This window comes from Typopeltis vanoorti, chromosome 8, assembly GCF_054136105.1.
Source record: "Typopeltis vanoorti isolate ZY-2024b chromosome 8, IOZ_Tvanoo_1.0, whole genome shotgun sequence".
In the NCBI taxonomy this organism is placed as follows: Eukaryota; Metazoa; Arthropoda; class Arachnida; order Uropygi; family Thelyphonidae; genus Typopeltis; species Typopeltis vanoorti.
In genome coordinates, this window is record NC_143556.1 from 5263252 (window position 1) to 5278652 (window position 15401).

At 36.4% G+C, this 15401-nt stretch overlaps 1 protein-coding gene across 1 annotated transcript in view; it reads left to right on the forward strand.

The window, feature by feature from the left end:
• The window catches only part of LOC150103693 (solute carrier family 53 member 1-like), a 291679-nt gene that overhangs the window by 169871 nt on the left and 106407 nt on the right, over positions 1 to 15401 (forward strand). The window contains exon 10 of the mRNA XM_090397054.1: positions 13651 to 13830. Coding sequence (XP_090253180.1) covers positions 13651 to 13830 — 180 coding nt within the window. The remainder of the gene's footprint in view (positions 1 to 13650; positions 13831 to 15401) is intronic.

Here is a 15401-nt window from a genome sequence, read left to right on the forward strand (position 1 = left end):
GAAGGAAAAAATCTCATCTTTCATCAGGACAATGCAGCTGCCCACAAGTGTTTTGGCAATGAGAAAATGAAGGGATCTGCACTATGAATTGTTCGAACATCCACCCTATTCCCCAGATTTGGCTCCCTCTGACTTCTATCTCTTCCCAAAACTAACTCTTCCTCGCTGGTTCGAGTTCTTCAAATCAAGAGGTGATTGCAGCTGTAGAGCAGTATTTTGTAGATCTTAGTGAGAACCACTACGGGGACAGGATAATGGTGCTGGAGTATCACAGGAATAAATGTATTAGTCTATATGTTGAAAAATAAAAATAATTTTGAAATTATAAATTTGTTTTTCATTGTTAGGCCAAAAACTTTTCAGACCACTCTCGTAACCTAGGCTGAATATGCAACTGGTTCTTGTTGCAAACTACTGGCTATATTCTAAATTGTTGATCTGCCTATCAAGGCAAAGCAAATCTAAATGTTTGAAAACCCTGGCAACAGGAAATTTACTTCTTGAACCAAATGGTATTCAGGCTTTCTTGGTCCCTTGCAAAAGTCATGTGATGCAACTCCTGTTTCCATCTCTCTCATCCAGATGGCACCAGTATTACAGCACCTAAAGGATAAAGCTGATGTATCATCATTCTCCAGCTTCTGCATTACGACCAACAAATCATTCTACCACAAAAAAGTTCTAATATATAACTTTTTCAAAAAAGACAAAAATAATAAAAAATAAAAATAAAAAAAAATCTTAACTTGGATACCAAAAAAAAGTCCTGGTTTTGATAGCATCTCTTTAGTTATACATAGAAATTGTACTTCAAAGTATCTCGACAGTGTTTTATACTTAGTCAACATCATATCTCAGCATATGAAAATAAGAATATATTCAACCATAGTATTGGTACTACAAAAGCTGCAAATTATTTTATTATTGTTTTTTACTGGATTTTTGAGTGTTTCTTATTTGCTTTTAAGAGCTGTTATTTCTCCAAAATACTAATATGGTTTTGCTTTATAACAACTTATATGCTGCATTGACTGTTGCACAAAATAATTGGAGCCATGTTCAGGGGCATAGAAGTATATTAATTTTCACACAAGTTAGTGTTATGGTGAATGAGTACCTCTTTAATCTGTTAATCCTACATATGTAGGATTAAAAGATTAAAGAGGCACTCTTGATATTGTGGTGGGGGGGGGTGGAGAGAGAGAGTTGGCATTTTGTAAATTAGAGACCTATGTATTTGAGGTCATTTCAGAAGGGAGAATAGAAAGCTTCTTTTTGGAGGTAATTCGAAGCATCATGGGATGGTAGCTGTAGTGATTGAAGAACTGACGAGCTCTTCTTGGTTATGAGCCTGTTAATGACAATACTTTTTATTATACTTGAGGCTGTTCATTCTACCAGGATATCAAATGATGGTTGTTTATGCATTCCACACAGATTAACTTGATGAAGTGAGTTAGTTCTATGAAAACAGAACTGTTCTGGACTATCTACCAGGGAGAGATGTTCTTTTTGTTATATGGGATTTCGATGCAAAAGTAAGAGAATGCGATAGGCTTGAGTGTTGTAGGTTTGGACTGAGAGAATGGAACATCCATGGTGAAAGTTGGAATTTGCCCTTGCTAACAGATTAGTGACAACTAATCTTCTTTCAGAAATGCCGGCAATGTACCTCTACTTATACATCAAACATTGATAGTCAAGGTACTAGATTACATCTTAACACTCCCAGTGTTGGATTATGATCATCTTTGATGTATATACTTGTCCTAGAGCAGATTCTGGTTTCAGAGTGACCAACTAGTAAGAGCCAAAGATACTCTGAAACCTTCTAGGTCAGTCCTGTCCTAGACTGGATGTTGGACCTAGTGAGGTTCATTCACAGAAGCATCAAAACAGATGCTCTTTTGAGACTAGGCCACTCCTGAAATGTTCTGGAAGGAATCAAGGTTTTATTACAGGATAGAGCCAAGAAGAATCTATGTCCATAAAATACCAAGAGATCCATTGATCTCAGATTCATCATACATGGTATCTAAAAGGAGTGGTTGGACGAATATGTGGGTACTGAAGAATATAAAATTACATAGAGAAGTCAGAAAAGACATAAGGTAGGGCAAGGAAAAATATGCTAAGAAATGTAAAGAGATTATTCTTTGTCCTGCCTAATGTGTTTTCTAACATCTCTATGTAATGTATTATAATTGGTTATGTGCCTCCTTATCAGGTGAGACACAGTAATAAAAGAATGTTTGAGTTAGTTTGTAATCTTAAGCACACATTTAACCTCAAATTCAATGTTATAAAATGATAGAAATGGAGCAGTATTAACAGAGGAAGACCAAATTGAAAACAAATTACTGTGATGAAGTGTACAACAGAGAGGATAAGAAATAAGATTCCCTTTACCAGGAGAATTTAGATTTGAAACCACTTCCACACAGGCATGAGGTTAGCATAATAGCAGTAGGGCTCATGATACAGATGAAATTTGGGCAGAATTAAGCCACGGGAGATGGAGAGATGAGTTTCACATTGATCATAAGGATATGGGAGACGAGTTATGGCAACAATCTCAAGAAGGGCTGAGAATCTCATACTGAAAAGTGGACAAAAAAAAGAGTGCTAGAATGGATTTATAGAACTTTGACAGAAGAAAGCTTGAAATACTTTGGACACACACAAAGATTGAAAGGGCTTTTAGAAAAACTAATAGAAAATAAAGTACTTAAAATAGCAGACTCTCGAGATGGTTGTAAAAATGGCAGATTTCAATATGTAGAATTTAGTTAGTTGCAGCATGTACAGATGTGATGTGCATATCTGAGGTTTTTATAAAGTAGTGAGTGCATGATATATAAGTGATTGCAAGAATAAAATTGCAGAAAATGAAGAGAATGACCAGATGGTGAATGATGAGAGCACACTCCTGTGGAGTCCTTCGCAGGACTGAACATGGTAAAATGGTTGGAGAAATGCTTGGCATGTAGTAGGGCAGAGAAATGAAATCAGAAGAGAGAAGGGAATTTTGTATTGAGACTTCATGATAAGAGGATTCTAGCCTCTCATGTTCTTAACTTGAGTGGAATAATACAACAGACGGTATGAGGTTGTGGGATGAAGTGGCTATTAGAGTTTTCGCATGCCAATGCCAGAAGTGTTTGGAATAAGGGACTTGGTTGATACTAGGTGACAGAAGATGATATAGGGATACAATACTAAGGGGGTTAGTATTTTCAGCAAAGCCAGACAGGACAGGATGGGGGAATGGATTTTAATAATGATAGTGAAATTAAAGCTAGACAAAAAAAGTGCATTTTGTGTGTGTGTGTGTGTGTGTGTGTGTGTGTGTGTGGAGGAGGAGGAGGAAACCAATGCAGAGGGAAGTTCATTTGGAGTGATTTTTGTGTGAAACTAACTGAATGAAATATATAGCTGGTCACTGCAATTGTCCAAGAGATACATGAGAATGTAGATGGCATATATTGTGTACAAATTAGCACAATGAGTGCAATATGAGTAATTATGTAATTTGATTTTTTTAACGATACTTGTGACATAATGATTAGAAATATATTCACGTTTACACAAGAATGTTTAATTTGCCAAATATTTCAGTCTGAATATTACAGACCATCTTCAGTGGCTAAATAGGAATAGTTTTAAAAAAAAAAAAAGGTGGAATACGAACAATTGATCATTCACACATAGAACGAGCCGCGTGATATCATATCACTGTGTGAATGATCAGTTGTTCGTATTCCACCTTGTTTTTTAAAACTATTTCTATGTAGCCACTGAAGATGGTCTGTAATATTCAGACCGAAATATTTGTCAAATTAAACATTATTCTTATGTAAACGTGTATATATTTCTAATTGTTATGGAATACTTCAATTATCAAGAAAGGCTAGAAACTTCAATTATCAAGAGAGGCTAGAAGAAATACTCACACAGAGGGAAAGAAATGGAATTTATATAACTGCTAAGAGATAATTACATCAGATAGTATGTAATGGAAGGGGACTCAGGGTCTGCAAATGTTTGTTTTATGTGGTGATAGTATCAGACAGCATGGCGGTAACGAAGATAAACAAGGCAGCAATCTTCCAGGTCGAATCTGCTGGCCTCAAACTGGGGAGAATGATCCTGCAGTTTTGACCTGGAAGATTGCCTGAAATGCTGAATTTCTAGTTTAGAAGGGATATATATGAAATTACAAAACAGGTGATTATGACAAATCGAAGAGAGCTGGTTTAGAGTGCCTTGGCATGGGAAATGGTCAAGCAGGTGTTTGAAGAAAGCGGTATCAGACTGTATGTACAGGCCAGGTTCAGGAGGATAAATTGGCAATGAGCAGCATCATTGAGCAGGAGTTAAAGGAAAAGTTGTGAAGGATGTATATGAAGAGGTCATCAGCAAGCTCATGAGCAGTAAAAAACACCACCAAGAAGGGTTGACTAGTGTGATAAAGAAGACCAAAGCTAATTATGAAAGGAAGCTAGTTGATGTAGGTCTCCCTACATTACCCAGTTTCTATAAACGAAACTTAACAACTTTTCCTTCTGATACTCAGGCCCACAGTTTGCTGTGCCACATTAACTATTTAGCCTAATGCTTAGACACATTTACTTACAATTTTGATGAAATGTATGCATATAGTTGGCATCCAAAACTATGTAATAGAGGATTACTTTCTTAAACACTTGTACATCTTTCTAAAGGTCCACAGCTCTATTAATTGAAACCCAGTCCCTGACATACTCTGGTACCTAATTAATACTAGTAATAGTAAATAGTTATCCAAACTAACAATGGAAAGTATTCAGCCAGTCTCATATAGAAGTGACAGGGCTTTTCTTCCTCAGCACATTAGAGAACATGTGCAATCAAGACGTTAAATCCAACCAACTCAACCTAGACTAACAATAGTGTCCTTAAAATATTAGCATATATGATTATGCATATACTTGTAATAACAAGGCTGTTTGTTTAAATAATACACCACTTATCTGCCACACAATTTAAGTCATTGGCTACAACTCTCATGAGTAGGTAAAATGGCATGCCACTTCCCACAACACAATCATAGCAACATTTTTATCCCTTATAACCAAAGGCTATCTGAAAGATATTGAGATATTAAATAAATCATTCCAGCACTTTTTAGCTACATTTCCAACTAGAAATTCATTGAAGACATGTTCAATCCTTGATCATGTCTAAATGTTTATACCTGCAAGTTAGACTAATTCAGACAAGAACTGCTGACATTTGTTACTATCATTATAGTAATCCATGTTGCTTACTTTTAATTGAATGCGAGTTGTCCAATGTCACAGAGCTGGCAGTTTTCCTTTTGAATAACTTTTTGCATCTTACAAAGACTATCATTAATCATATATGTATACATTGTTTAGGCAAGAACATCTGGGCAATAATTAGAATCCACTGTAGGTGTACTTGAATGCAGAGCATTGGCTGAGAATAAACCAAGGGATAATGGGACCTGTCTCTTAGGCATCTCCTGATGCCTAAGTAAGTTAAATTGCCAAGAAATTATACTTTTGTTTAATCCTTTATCCAAGTGTAAGCAAGGTTTGTGTTGAAGTATCTTCAAGACTAAGCCTAAGAAAAATCCAATTCAGGATTAGAGTACTGTCAACCATGAGATCAGAAGCAAAATTAGAATCATGAATTTGAGAACAAGAATTTGAGATAAGGTACTGGTAACCTCTCCAAGGACTCTTACTGTCTCTGCCCTTTATTTTATTTATTTGTGTCAAGAAGCAACATTTTTTTTTACATATATATAAATAAGATTGGAGTTAAAATGAAGAATAAAAACAATTTAGATCATAAATACAATAAGTAAAAGTATGTATGCTAGAGGATCTGTCAAATTTTTGCTTCCCAGAATTTGGCCAGATCACAAGCATTAGGTGTCTGTTATTCATGTCCCCATCAGTAACTGGCTTCAGTATCATCATCAAATTCCTGACATGTACCCTCAAGTGGTGTACAGGATATGATAGTAAGACATGAAAAACTTACAACATTACTAACTTCCTATCTACAATTTTTCTCCAAATCAATCTGTTACCTGTCAAGACTCCAGCATCAGATCTTATATTTTTGTCTTCTAAGGCATTTTTACTGTTTCAATCCACCTATATCTTGGTCTTCTTCTGGGTCTTTTTCCTGCCAACCTGCCAAAGAACACCTGTTTTGCTAACCTTTCCTATACCATTCTGTTTAAGTGACAATACCACCTGAGATTAGCTCTACTAACACATTCCTGCTGCTAACAATGTCAAGTTCTTTCCTGATATCCTCATTTTTAATGATATTGCCATTGGTTCAACACCCTTAATCTATCTCAGGACTAGCATATCTGCAGTCTCTAGTCTTTGGTTAAGCATTTTATTTCTAACCTAGCTCTCAGATCCATAAGTTAAAGTTAGTTTGAACACTGTCTTGTATACAGCTAATTTAGTGTTTTAACTAATTTTCTCTCTTATTCCATATAAATTTATTTAGTTGACTTCCTACCTTACCAGCTTTGATTCTGTTGTCTATTTTCATATTTAATTTACCATCTTCACTAAAAATATTGCCCAAGTAGCTGAAATGCTTTACTTGTTCTATAGGTTCTCCATTCACAATGCAGTTGATATTTTCAGTGCTTCTGCCTATTTTCATTGTCTTTGTCTTGTTATTTCTGACCTTCATGCCATATCCATTACAACAGTTATTCAATTTAGTCAGGGAATCTTGCAGACTTGTAGTGGATTTATTTAGAAGTATGACATCATCCAGACAAATTAAAAGAGGACCTGAAAACCAAATCACAACAAGCAACACCAAACTGGACAGAATTGTTCGGACTCTCCCGGGTCCGAAGTGGAAATGGAAAGAGAGAAGTGGAAAGAGTTCATTCGACCTTGCCATCATCCGCATAGATGATGGAAGAGAGAAGAAGAAAAAGATAACATCATCCACATAAAGCAAAGTTAAGATTATCATCTCCAATTTTGCTATCAAATTTAATACCACTATCCTTCATAATGTGATCCATATAGATAATGAATAACAGAGGGGATAATGTACATCCTTGTATTACACCACATTTCACATTAAACCATCTTCCTCTACTTCAATTCTAACTGCTGACTTACAACTCAAATGAAGACTAAGTATAGCTTGATATAATGTCCCATTGACACCATACAACTGTAGCATTTTGAATAGCTTCTCTCTTGGCACCTTGTCATATGCCTTTTCCAGATCTACAAAACTTAAATACAGATCTTTGTTATCTTCCCATGATTTCTCAACTATTTGTTGTAAAGTAAAAATCTGATCCTGACAGTCTGTTTGGCCTGAATACAGTTTGTTCTTCACCAAGCATCCCTTCTGCAATCCTTCACAACCGTTTCTTAAGTATACTTTCATAAATCTTACTCGCAACATTAGGTAGAAAAATACCTCTGTAATTTTCAGTTCTATTTCCCTTTTTATATATACAGCCACTGCAAGACCTTTATACCTACATCTATACTTCACCCTTTCTGGATGAATATCATCTACTCCAGCTGCCTTTCCACATTTCATGCTTTTGATGGCTTTTTCTACTTCAAGTATGGATATGCATGCCTGGTCAGTGTTTTTTACCACTGTACTGTCACATCATTTTACTTAGCAATTTTTCAAAGTAATTACTCCATATCTTTTTCTCCAGTTTTCATCATCATCATCAAATTCCTGCTATGTACCCTCAAGGGGGTGTACAGGATATGACAGCACTACATGAAAAAATTACATCATTACTAACTTCCTATCTACAATTTTCCTCCAAATCAGTCTGTTACTTGTCAAGACTCCAACATTATCAGATCTTATATTTCTATCGTCTAAGGCACTTTGTACTGTATCAATCCACCTATATCTTGGTCTTCCTCTGGGTCGTTTTCCTGCCAACCTGGCAGAGAACACTTGTTTTGCTAATCTTTCCTCTCCCATTCTATTTAAGTGACCATACCACCTGAGATTAGCTCTGCTAATGCATTCCTGGATGCTGACAATGTCAAGTTCTTTCCTAATATCCTCATTTTTAATATGATATTGCCATTGATGCCATCTGTTCACGCCTCTAATCTTTCTCAGGACTCTCATATCTGCGGTCTCTAGTCTTTGGTCAAGTGTTTTACTTCTGACCCAGCTCTCAGATCCATAAGTTAAAACTGGTTTGAACACTGTCTTGTATACAGCTAATTTAGTGTTCCGACTAATTTCTCTCTTACTCCATATGAATTTATTCAATTGACTTCCCACGATACCAGCTTTGCTGATTCTGTTGTCTATTTCTATATTTAATTTACCATCTTCACTAAAAATATTGCCTAAGTAGCTGAAATGTTTTACTTGTTCCACAGGTTCTCCATTCACAACACAGTTGACATTTTCAATGATTCTGCCTATTTTCATTGTCTTTGTCTTTTTATTGCTGACCTTCATACCCTATCTATTACAACAGCTATTCAACTTAGTCAGAGAATCTTGCAGACTTGAAGCAGATTTATTTAGAAGTATAACATCATCTGCATAAAGTAAAGAGCTGACATTAACATCTCCAATTTTGATACTGAGTTTAATACCACTTTCCTTCATAATGTGATCCATATAGATAATGAATAACAGAGGGGATAATGTACATCCTTGTCTCACACCAGATTTAACATTAAACCATCTTCCTGTATTTCCTTCAATTCTAACTGCTGACTTACAACTCAAATAAACACTAAGTATTGCTTGATATAATGCCCCATTGACACCATATAACTGCAGCATATTGAATAGCTTCTCTCTTGGCACCTTGTCATATGCCTTTTCCAAATCGACAAAACTTAAATACAGATCTTTGTTATATTCCCATGCTTTCTCAACTATTTGTCATAAAGGAAGATCTTATCCTGACAGCCTCTATTTGGCCTGAATCCAAGCTTTTCTTCCACAATTCTTCTCAACCGTTTCTCAAGTATACTTGCATAGATCTTGCCAGGAACACTCAGTAGGGAAATACCTCTGTAATTCTCACATTCAGTTTTATTTCCCTTTTTATATATGGGTACTATGAGAGCTCTACTCCAATCATCGGGAATTCGTCCCTCTGTCCAGGCTTTCTGAACTATGCAGTGCAGCCACTGTAAGACTTTTATACCACCATACTTCAGCATTTCTGGTCGAATATCATCTACTCCTGCTGCCTTTCCACATTTCAAGCCTTTGATGGCTTTTTCTACTTCAAGTATGGATATGTATACATGACTGCATGCCTGGGCAGTGTTTTTTTATCACTGTGCTGTCATCACTGCTTGTTTCATTTAGCAGTTTTTCAAAGTAATTACTCCATACTTCAAGGATATCTTTTTCTCCTGTTTTCATGTCACCTTTATCATCTCTAACTCATTTTACAGCACTCTTCCCTCCATTCCTAAGCTTCAACAACCTCCAGAATATTTTGCCACCTTCTTGATATTTATTTTCTATATTCTTGCCAAAGTCCTCCCATGACTTTTTTTAGCTAGTTTTACACGCTGTTTAGCTTTCTTACATTTGTCTCTGTATTCTGTAAGAGTAAAAGCTGACTTATTTGCCAGGAACTTTTGATATGCTTTTTTCTTTTCCTTCACTGCCTCTTTAACTTCCTGTGTCCACCAGGGAGTTCTGATTTTGTTATCCTTGCAAACAACCTCACCACATGCCTCTCTGGCAGAATCAATCAATGTTTTCTTCAGAGTTTGCCACTGAATCTCCAAGGTTTGATTCCTGTTCTCAAACTCTTTCATTTTCTTTTCAATAATATTTCTGTATTTTAGTCTACAGTTCACATCTGAGAGCTGCTCAACTTTTATTCGCTTTAAAACTTTCTTACATGTTATTCTTTTCAATATGAAATTCAATTTTATCCTGCTCAAGACTAAATAGTGATCACTTCCAATTTCAAATCCTCTGTACACTGTGGTGTCCTGCACCAGGGAGAAAACATCACTATCAACAATAACATAGTCAATGAGACTTTTCTTATTCTTAGCCTCTTCTCTCCATGTGAATTTGTGCACATTTTTATGTTGGAACATGGTGTTAGTAATAACCAGTCCATGTCCTGAGCAGAAATCCAACAGATATTTGCCATTATTATTAGCTTTGCTCTTTTCTCCAAATTTTCCCAAAATATTTTTGTATGTCTCACAATAATTTCCTACTCTGCTATTTAGATCCCCAACAAGGACCAACTTTTCCTTTTTCATTGTGTCAGTAGCTTTTTCTAGAGCATCAAAAAATTCCTCTCCCTTAGTAGAACCTTCTGTGGGACCATAGGCACAAATAAGTCTCATTGTCCAGTTCCCCATTCTCATATTTGCCCACATTACTCTACTTGAGACTGACTGCCATTCAAGAAGATTAGCCTCGTATTTTGTGTTGAATACTATGGCTACTCCTTCTTTTCCTTGATTGTCATTGCCTGAATATAACATTTTGTATTTATTGCTCAGAAAGATCTCACCAGTTTTGGTCTTTTTTGTTTCAGTCACCCCTATTATGTCGATCTGGTACTTATCTAATTCCTCAGCTAGCTCCATTTCTTTGCCATTCAGGCTTCTTACGTTGATAGTACCAATCTTTAACTCTGGTGATGTTGAGTTGGGGTTTGTTTTCAGATTTTTTCCAGTAGCTGACTTTTCGCTGTTCGCCCTGGTTCCCTGGTGAAAACAACGGGGGCCTTGTTTAACCGGGCGACTCCCCAGCCGGCATGAAATTTTGTCATGTTGTACCATCAGTTTTCATGTCACTTTTATATTTTTTGTGAGCAAAGGAGTGAGAAGAAGGTTCTTTGCATGGAGGGTGGGTTGTGAGTGGAATGCATTGGCTGAGTGTGTTGTGAATGTGTACACATTGAATCAGTTTAAGACGCGGTCAGATGAGCATTGTATGCAATAGTGAGTACCTCCCACGATGAGTCTGACTCCATGGAGGTTGAGTGTCAATAATAATTCCTTTTACAGCATTCTTTCCTCCGTTTGTGAGCTTTTTCAATAGCCTCCAGAATATTTGGCCACCTTCCTGATATTTATTTTTCATGTTCATACCGAAGTCTTCCCATGACCTTTGTTTAGCTAGTTTTATGCAGTGTTTAGCTTTCTTACATTTGTCTTTGTATTCTCTAAGAGCACAGGATGATTTATTTGCTGGGAACTTTTGATATGCTTTCTTCTTTTCCTTCACTGTCTCTTTAATTTCCTGTGTCCACCATGGAGTTCTGATTTTTCTATCCTTTCAGACAACCTCACCACATGCCTCTCTGGATGAATCAATGTTTTCTTCAGGGCTTGCTACTGAATTTCCAAGGTTTGGTTCCTGTTCTCAAATTCTTTCATTTTTTCTTGAATAATGTTTTTGTATTTTAGTCTACAGTTCGCTAAGAGCTGATCAACTTTTATTTGCATTAAAACTTTCTTACATATTCTTCATTTCAATATGAAATTCAATTTTATCATGCTCAAGCCAGCCTGGTTGAGTGAGTGATTAGCGTATCCACTCTCCAGCCAAAAGTCTGCAGGTTCGAATCCCACCGTGGGCATGGATGTTTGTGATTGTCTGTGAAAATAATAGTGGTGATGGTGGACAGTAGATGGCATTGGTGTAGATGAGGCAGTTGGTGGATGAGGTTGAGAGCTGTAGAGTAGGTGCAGTCTCTCAATGAGTCTTAGGACTCCCTGGAGGTGTCAAATAATAATAAGACCAAATGGTGATTACTTCCAATTTCAAATTCTTTGTACACTTAGTGTCCTACACCAGAGAGAAACATCACTATCAACAATAACACTCAATGAAATTTTTATTCCTTACCTTATTTTCTCCGTGTGAATTTGTGCACATTTTTGTTTGAATATTGTGTTTCAATCATTTCCTACTCAGCTATTTAGATCCCCAACAAGGACCAACTTTTCATTTTTCATTGTGTCAGCTGCTTTCTCTAAAGCCTCAAAAAAATCCTTCCACTTCTACCTTAGTAGAACCTTCTGTTGGACCATAGGCACAAATAAATCTCATTGTCGAGTTCCCCATTCTGATATCTGCTCGCACCACTCTACTTGATAATGCTTGCCATTGAAGAAGATTAGTGTCGTATTTAGTCTACTCTGGCTACTCCTTTTTTCCCCTGATTGTCATTGCCTGAATATAACATTTTGTATTCATTGTTCAGAAAGATCTCATGAGTTTTGTCTTTTTTGTTTGTCATCCCTATTATGTCGATCTGGTACTTATCCAATTACTCAGCTAGCTCCATTTCTTTGCCATTCAGGCTTCTTATGTTGATAGTATTGATCTTGAACTCTGATGTTGAATTGGGGTGGGTTTTAGGATTTGTTCCAGTAGCTGACTTTTCGCTGTTTGCCTTGGTTCCCTGGCAGAAATAACGGGAGCCTTGTTTAACCGGGCGATGCCCCATCCTGCATGAAATTCTGTCATGTTGTACCATCATTTTATATTGTGGTTTAAGCCAATAAGAATAGTTTGGTCAGCTGAATCCCAAATTGCCAGCCCATCCTCGTTCGTTCAGTGTCCAGGTAGATACCTGACGGTGCACCATGAGATGGTGAGGATTGGGCATTAGGTCAGAAGCCCTGATCAGTTCTCTGCTTTCCTTTAAAGGTATGTGGAGATCTCCTGTGAGTTATATACAGCTTTGACCCTTAAGCACCTTTAGCATTCATTTGCTAAATGAATAAACAAAATAAGTGATTTCACATAACTTCTTAAATTGAGCTTGCATTAAAAAAAATTACTATAATTTTCACCTGCATTTCATAGAAATCATTTAGTATGAAATGAATAGGAAAAAAAAAAACATGTACACATTAACAGAAAAATCACTGATATATTAATGCTTTAGTATGGTAACAATCAATACTAAAGTCTAATGATAACATGGATATAAAGCATGAATCATTTGATGCATTTCATCCATATGATTATTTGGGTGGTTAAGTTGGCTTGATGTTATCAGGTTTTATGGACAGTTTTGTCTCCTTGATGGAAATGATTGCTTCTTGACTGCTTGTCAATTTCTTGACAAGTTGTTGTTGTCAAGTTGCACTGTTGCACTGTTGCTTTTTTCCCTTTAGCCATTTGTTTTTGTGTTCTGTTCATTTCAGCTATCTTCAGTGGGTGAGAATTTTGTTATGGTAACCTTTTTACATATGTTTGTTCATATTAGTAATAAATGCCAATACTACCTGTAGTTAATCTTGTTAAAGCTCATTTGATTTCCTTCCCCTCTACCATCTAATACAATATATCAAATAATTAAAATGTCTTTTTTAACCAAACAGTTATACCCAAACAATTTTGCATTTTGATTTAAATTTATATTTTCAGATAGCGCTCATCTCCTTGCAAAATATTAAAATTTACACCATCATGTTTGAATATTCCCTGGTTTCTATATTAGCTTATGATGGATTAAAAAAGTGAATGATTTTAATATTACTCTCCAGTGTCTTAACTTCAAATTAATGAAAGCTATTTTACTTCCAAAAATTTGTGGCAAACTTAAATAATTTACATAAATGGGTTTTGTTTCAGCTGGCAGCAATATTTGGAGTAATGTGGGCTCTTTGTGCTCTTGCCTTCCTGTATAGTAATGCCTTGTCCATCCCTGCCTATGCAAATCCCTTAACTCTTGTTATTGTGATGCTTGCGTTTCTCTTCAATCCTACTAGGACACTATATCATCATGCACGTTTTTGGCTTCTAAGGGTTTTGGTGAGTAAATTGAATTAGCATTACTGTTTACATAACAGTAAACAGTTGTACCTCCTATTTTTCTGTAATATCAATTTATGTAATGATGATCTTTATGATATAAAACTTAGGTTAGGACTGATTAAAAAAAAGAAAAAAAAAGTGTGTATATATATATATATATATATATGACAGAATGATCATTGACTCGGTTAACATACATAGTATTATGAAAAATATTGAATGACTAGAACCGAGATTTAATTAAAAAGGTTTTAATATAAACACACTACTAGTTTCGGCCTGTAACAGCCTTCTTCAGGTGACATTATAAAAGAAAAAACACTAAACATTGAGGGTTAAAAGACTATGAACATCATAATTCTAGTGGTAAGACTTATACGTTGGTTAGACATAACTGGTAATTAATTTACGGAATTAACAACGCATATAAAGTAAATTAATTAAAGATAACTTTAATGAATCACTTCTATATTTCGAAAATGTCACATTGTCATCTTCAGGAACATAAAGATATGGTATGTGCACTACAGGAACTAACAAAGCAAATGAGGAAGAAATTAAGACACTAATTTTGTTCCTAAAGTCCTAATGGTGCCCTCTTGCGGGCTAATTTGGTAGTCTTGGCCGTTGGGCTGAAGTTCTCATAATGAAAGTCTCCCAAATTTGGGGCAGTTTCATGCACCCAAATTTGTTGAGGTTAGGAACGTTTTTTAGAGCTGCTGAAGATTCTTTGAATAATCTTTCGTATTTAAACTTGCTGCGATGGATTATTTTTGTCTTCTTCCAACGAATTTTATGGTGGGTATCTAAGGCATGGTCTGCCAGCCCAGAGCGGCTGTACTGGTGAAACCGGCTGTAGTCTTGGTGTTCTGAAATCCTGATATTTGTTGTTCTGCCTGTTTGGCCAAAGTAGGACAATTTGCAGCTGCAAGGGACCTGGTATACACCAGGTAGGTCTAGGGGAAGTGGTTGGTCTTTGGTAGAGCGGATAAGGGATGCCAACTTTTTATATGGTCTGTAACAGGAAGTAAGGTCATATTTCTTGAGGATATTAGTTATTTTTTCAGAGGTGCCCTGGATGTAGGGGATAGTGATAGACTTGGTGTAGTCTTTATTGTTGAGGGGGGGAGGGGGTTGTGGTTTTCAGGTTTTAGTATTTTTTGGATTTTTTTGGGGTTATAGCCATTGGCTAAGAAAGTGTTGAGGATGTGGTTTAGTTTCATAGTCAGGGCCTTGTCATCTGAGCAGATTAATTTTGCCCTGTTATATAGTGTTTTTATCACCCCATATTGTTGTGAGGGGGGGGGGGATTGCTGGTGAATGTATCTGCCAGTGTGGGTGGGTTTTCTGTAAACAGAGAAAACCAAAGATCCATCAAGCTGGCGGGTGATTAAAGTGTCTAGGAAGGGGAGGGTGTTGTTTTCCACTTTTTCTAAGGTGAACTGGACTCTGGGATGTTGGTTGTTTAAGTGTGTTAGGAAGGAGTGGAGTGAGTCTGAGCCATGTGGCCAAATAGTAAACACATCATCCACATAACGAAGCCAAATAGTGGGTTTTTGTGGGGCGGA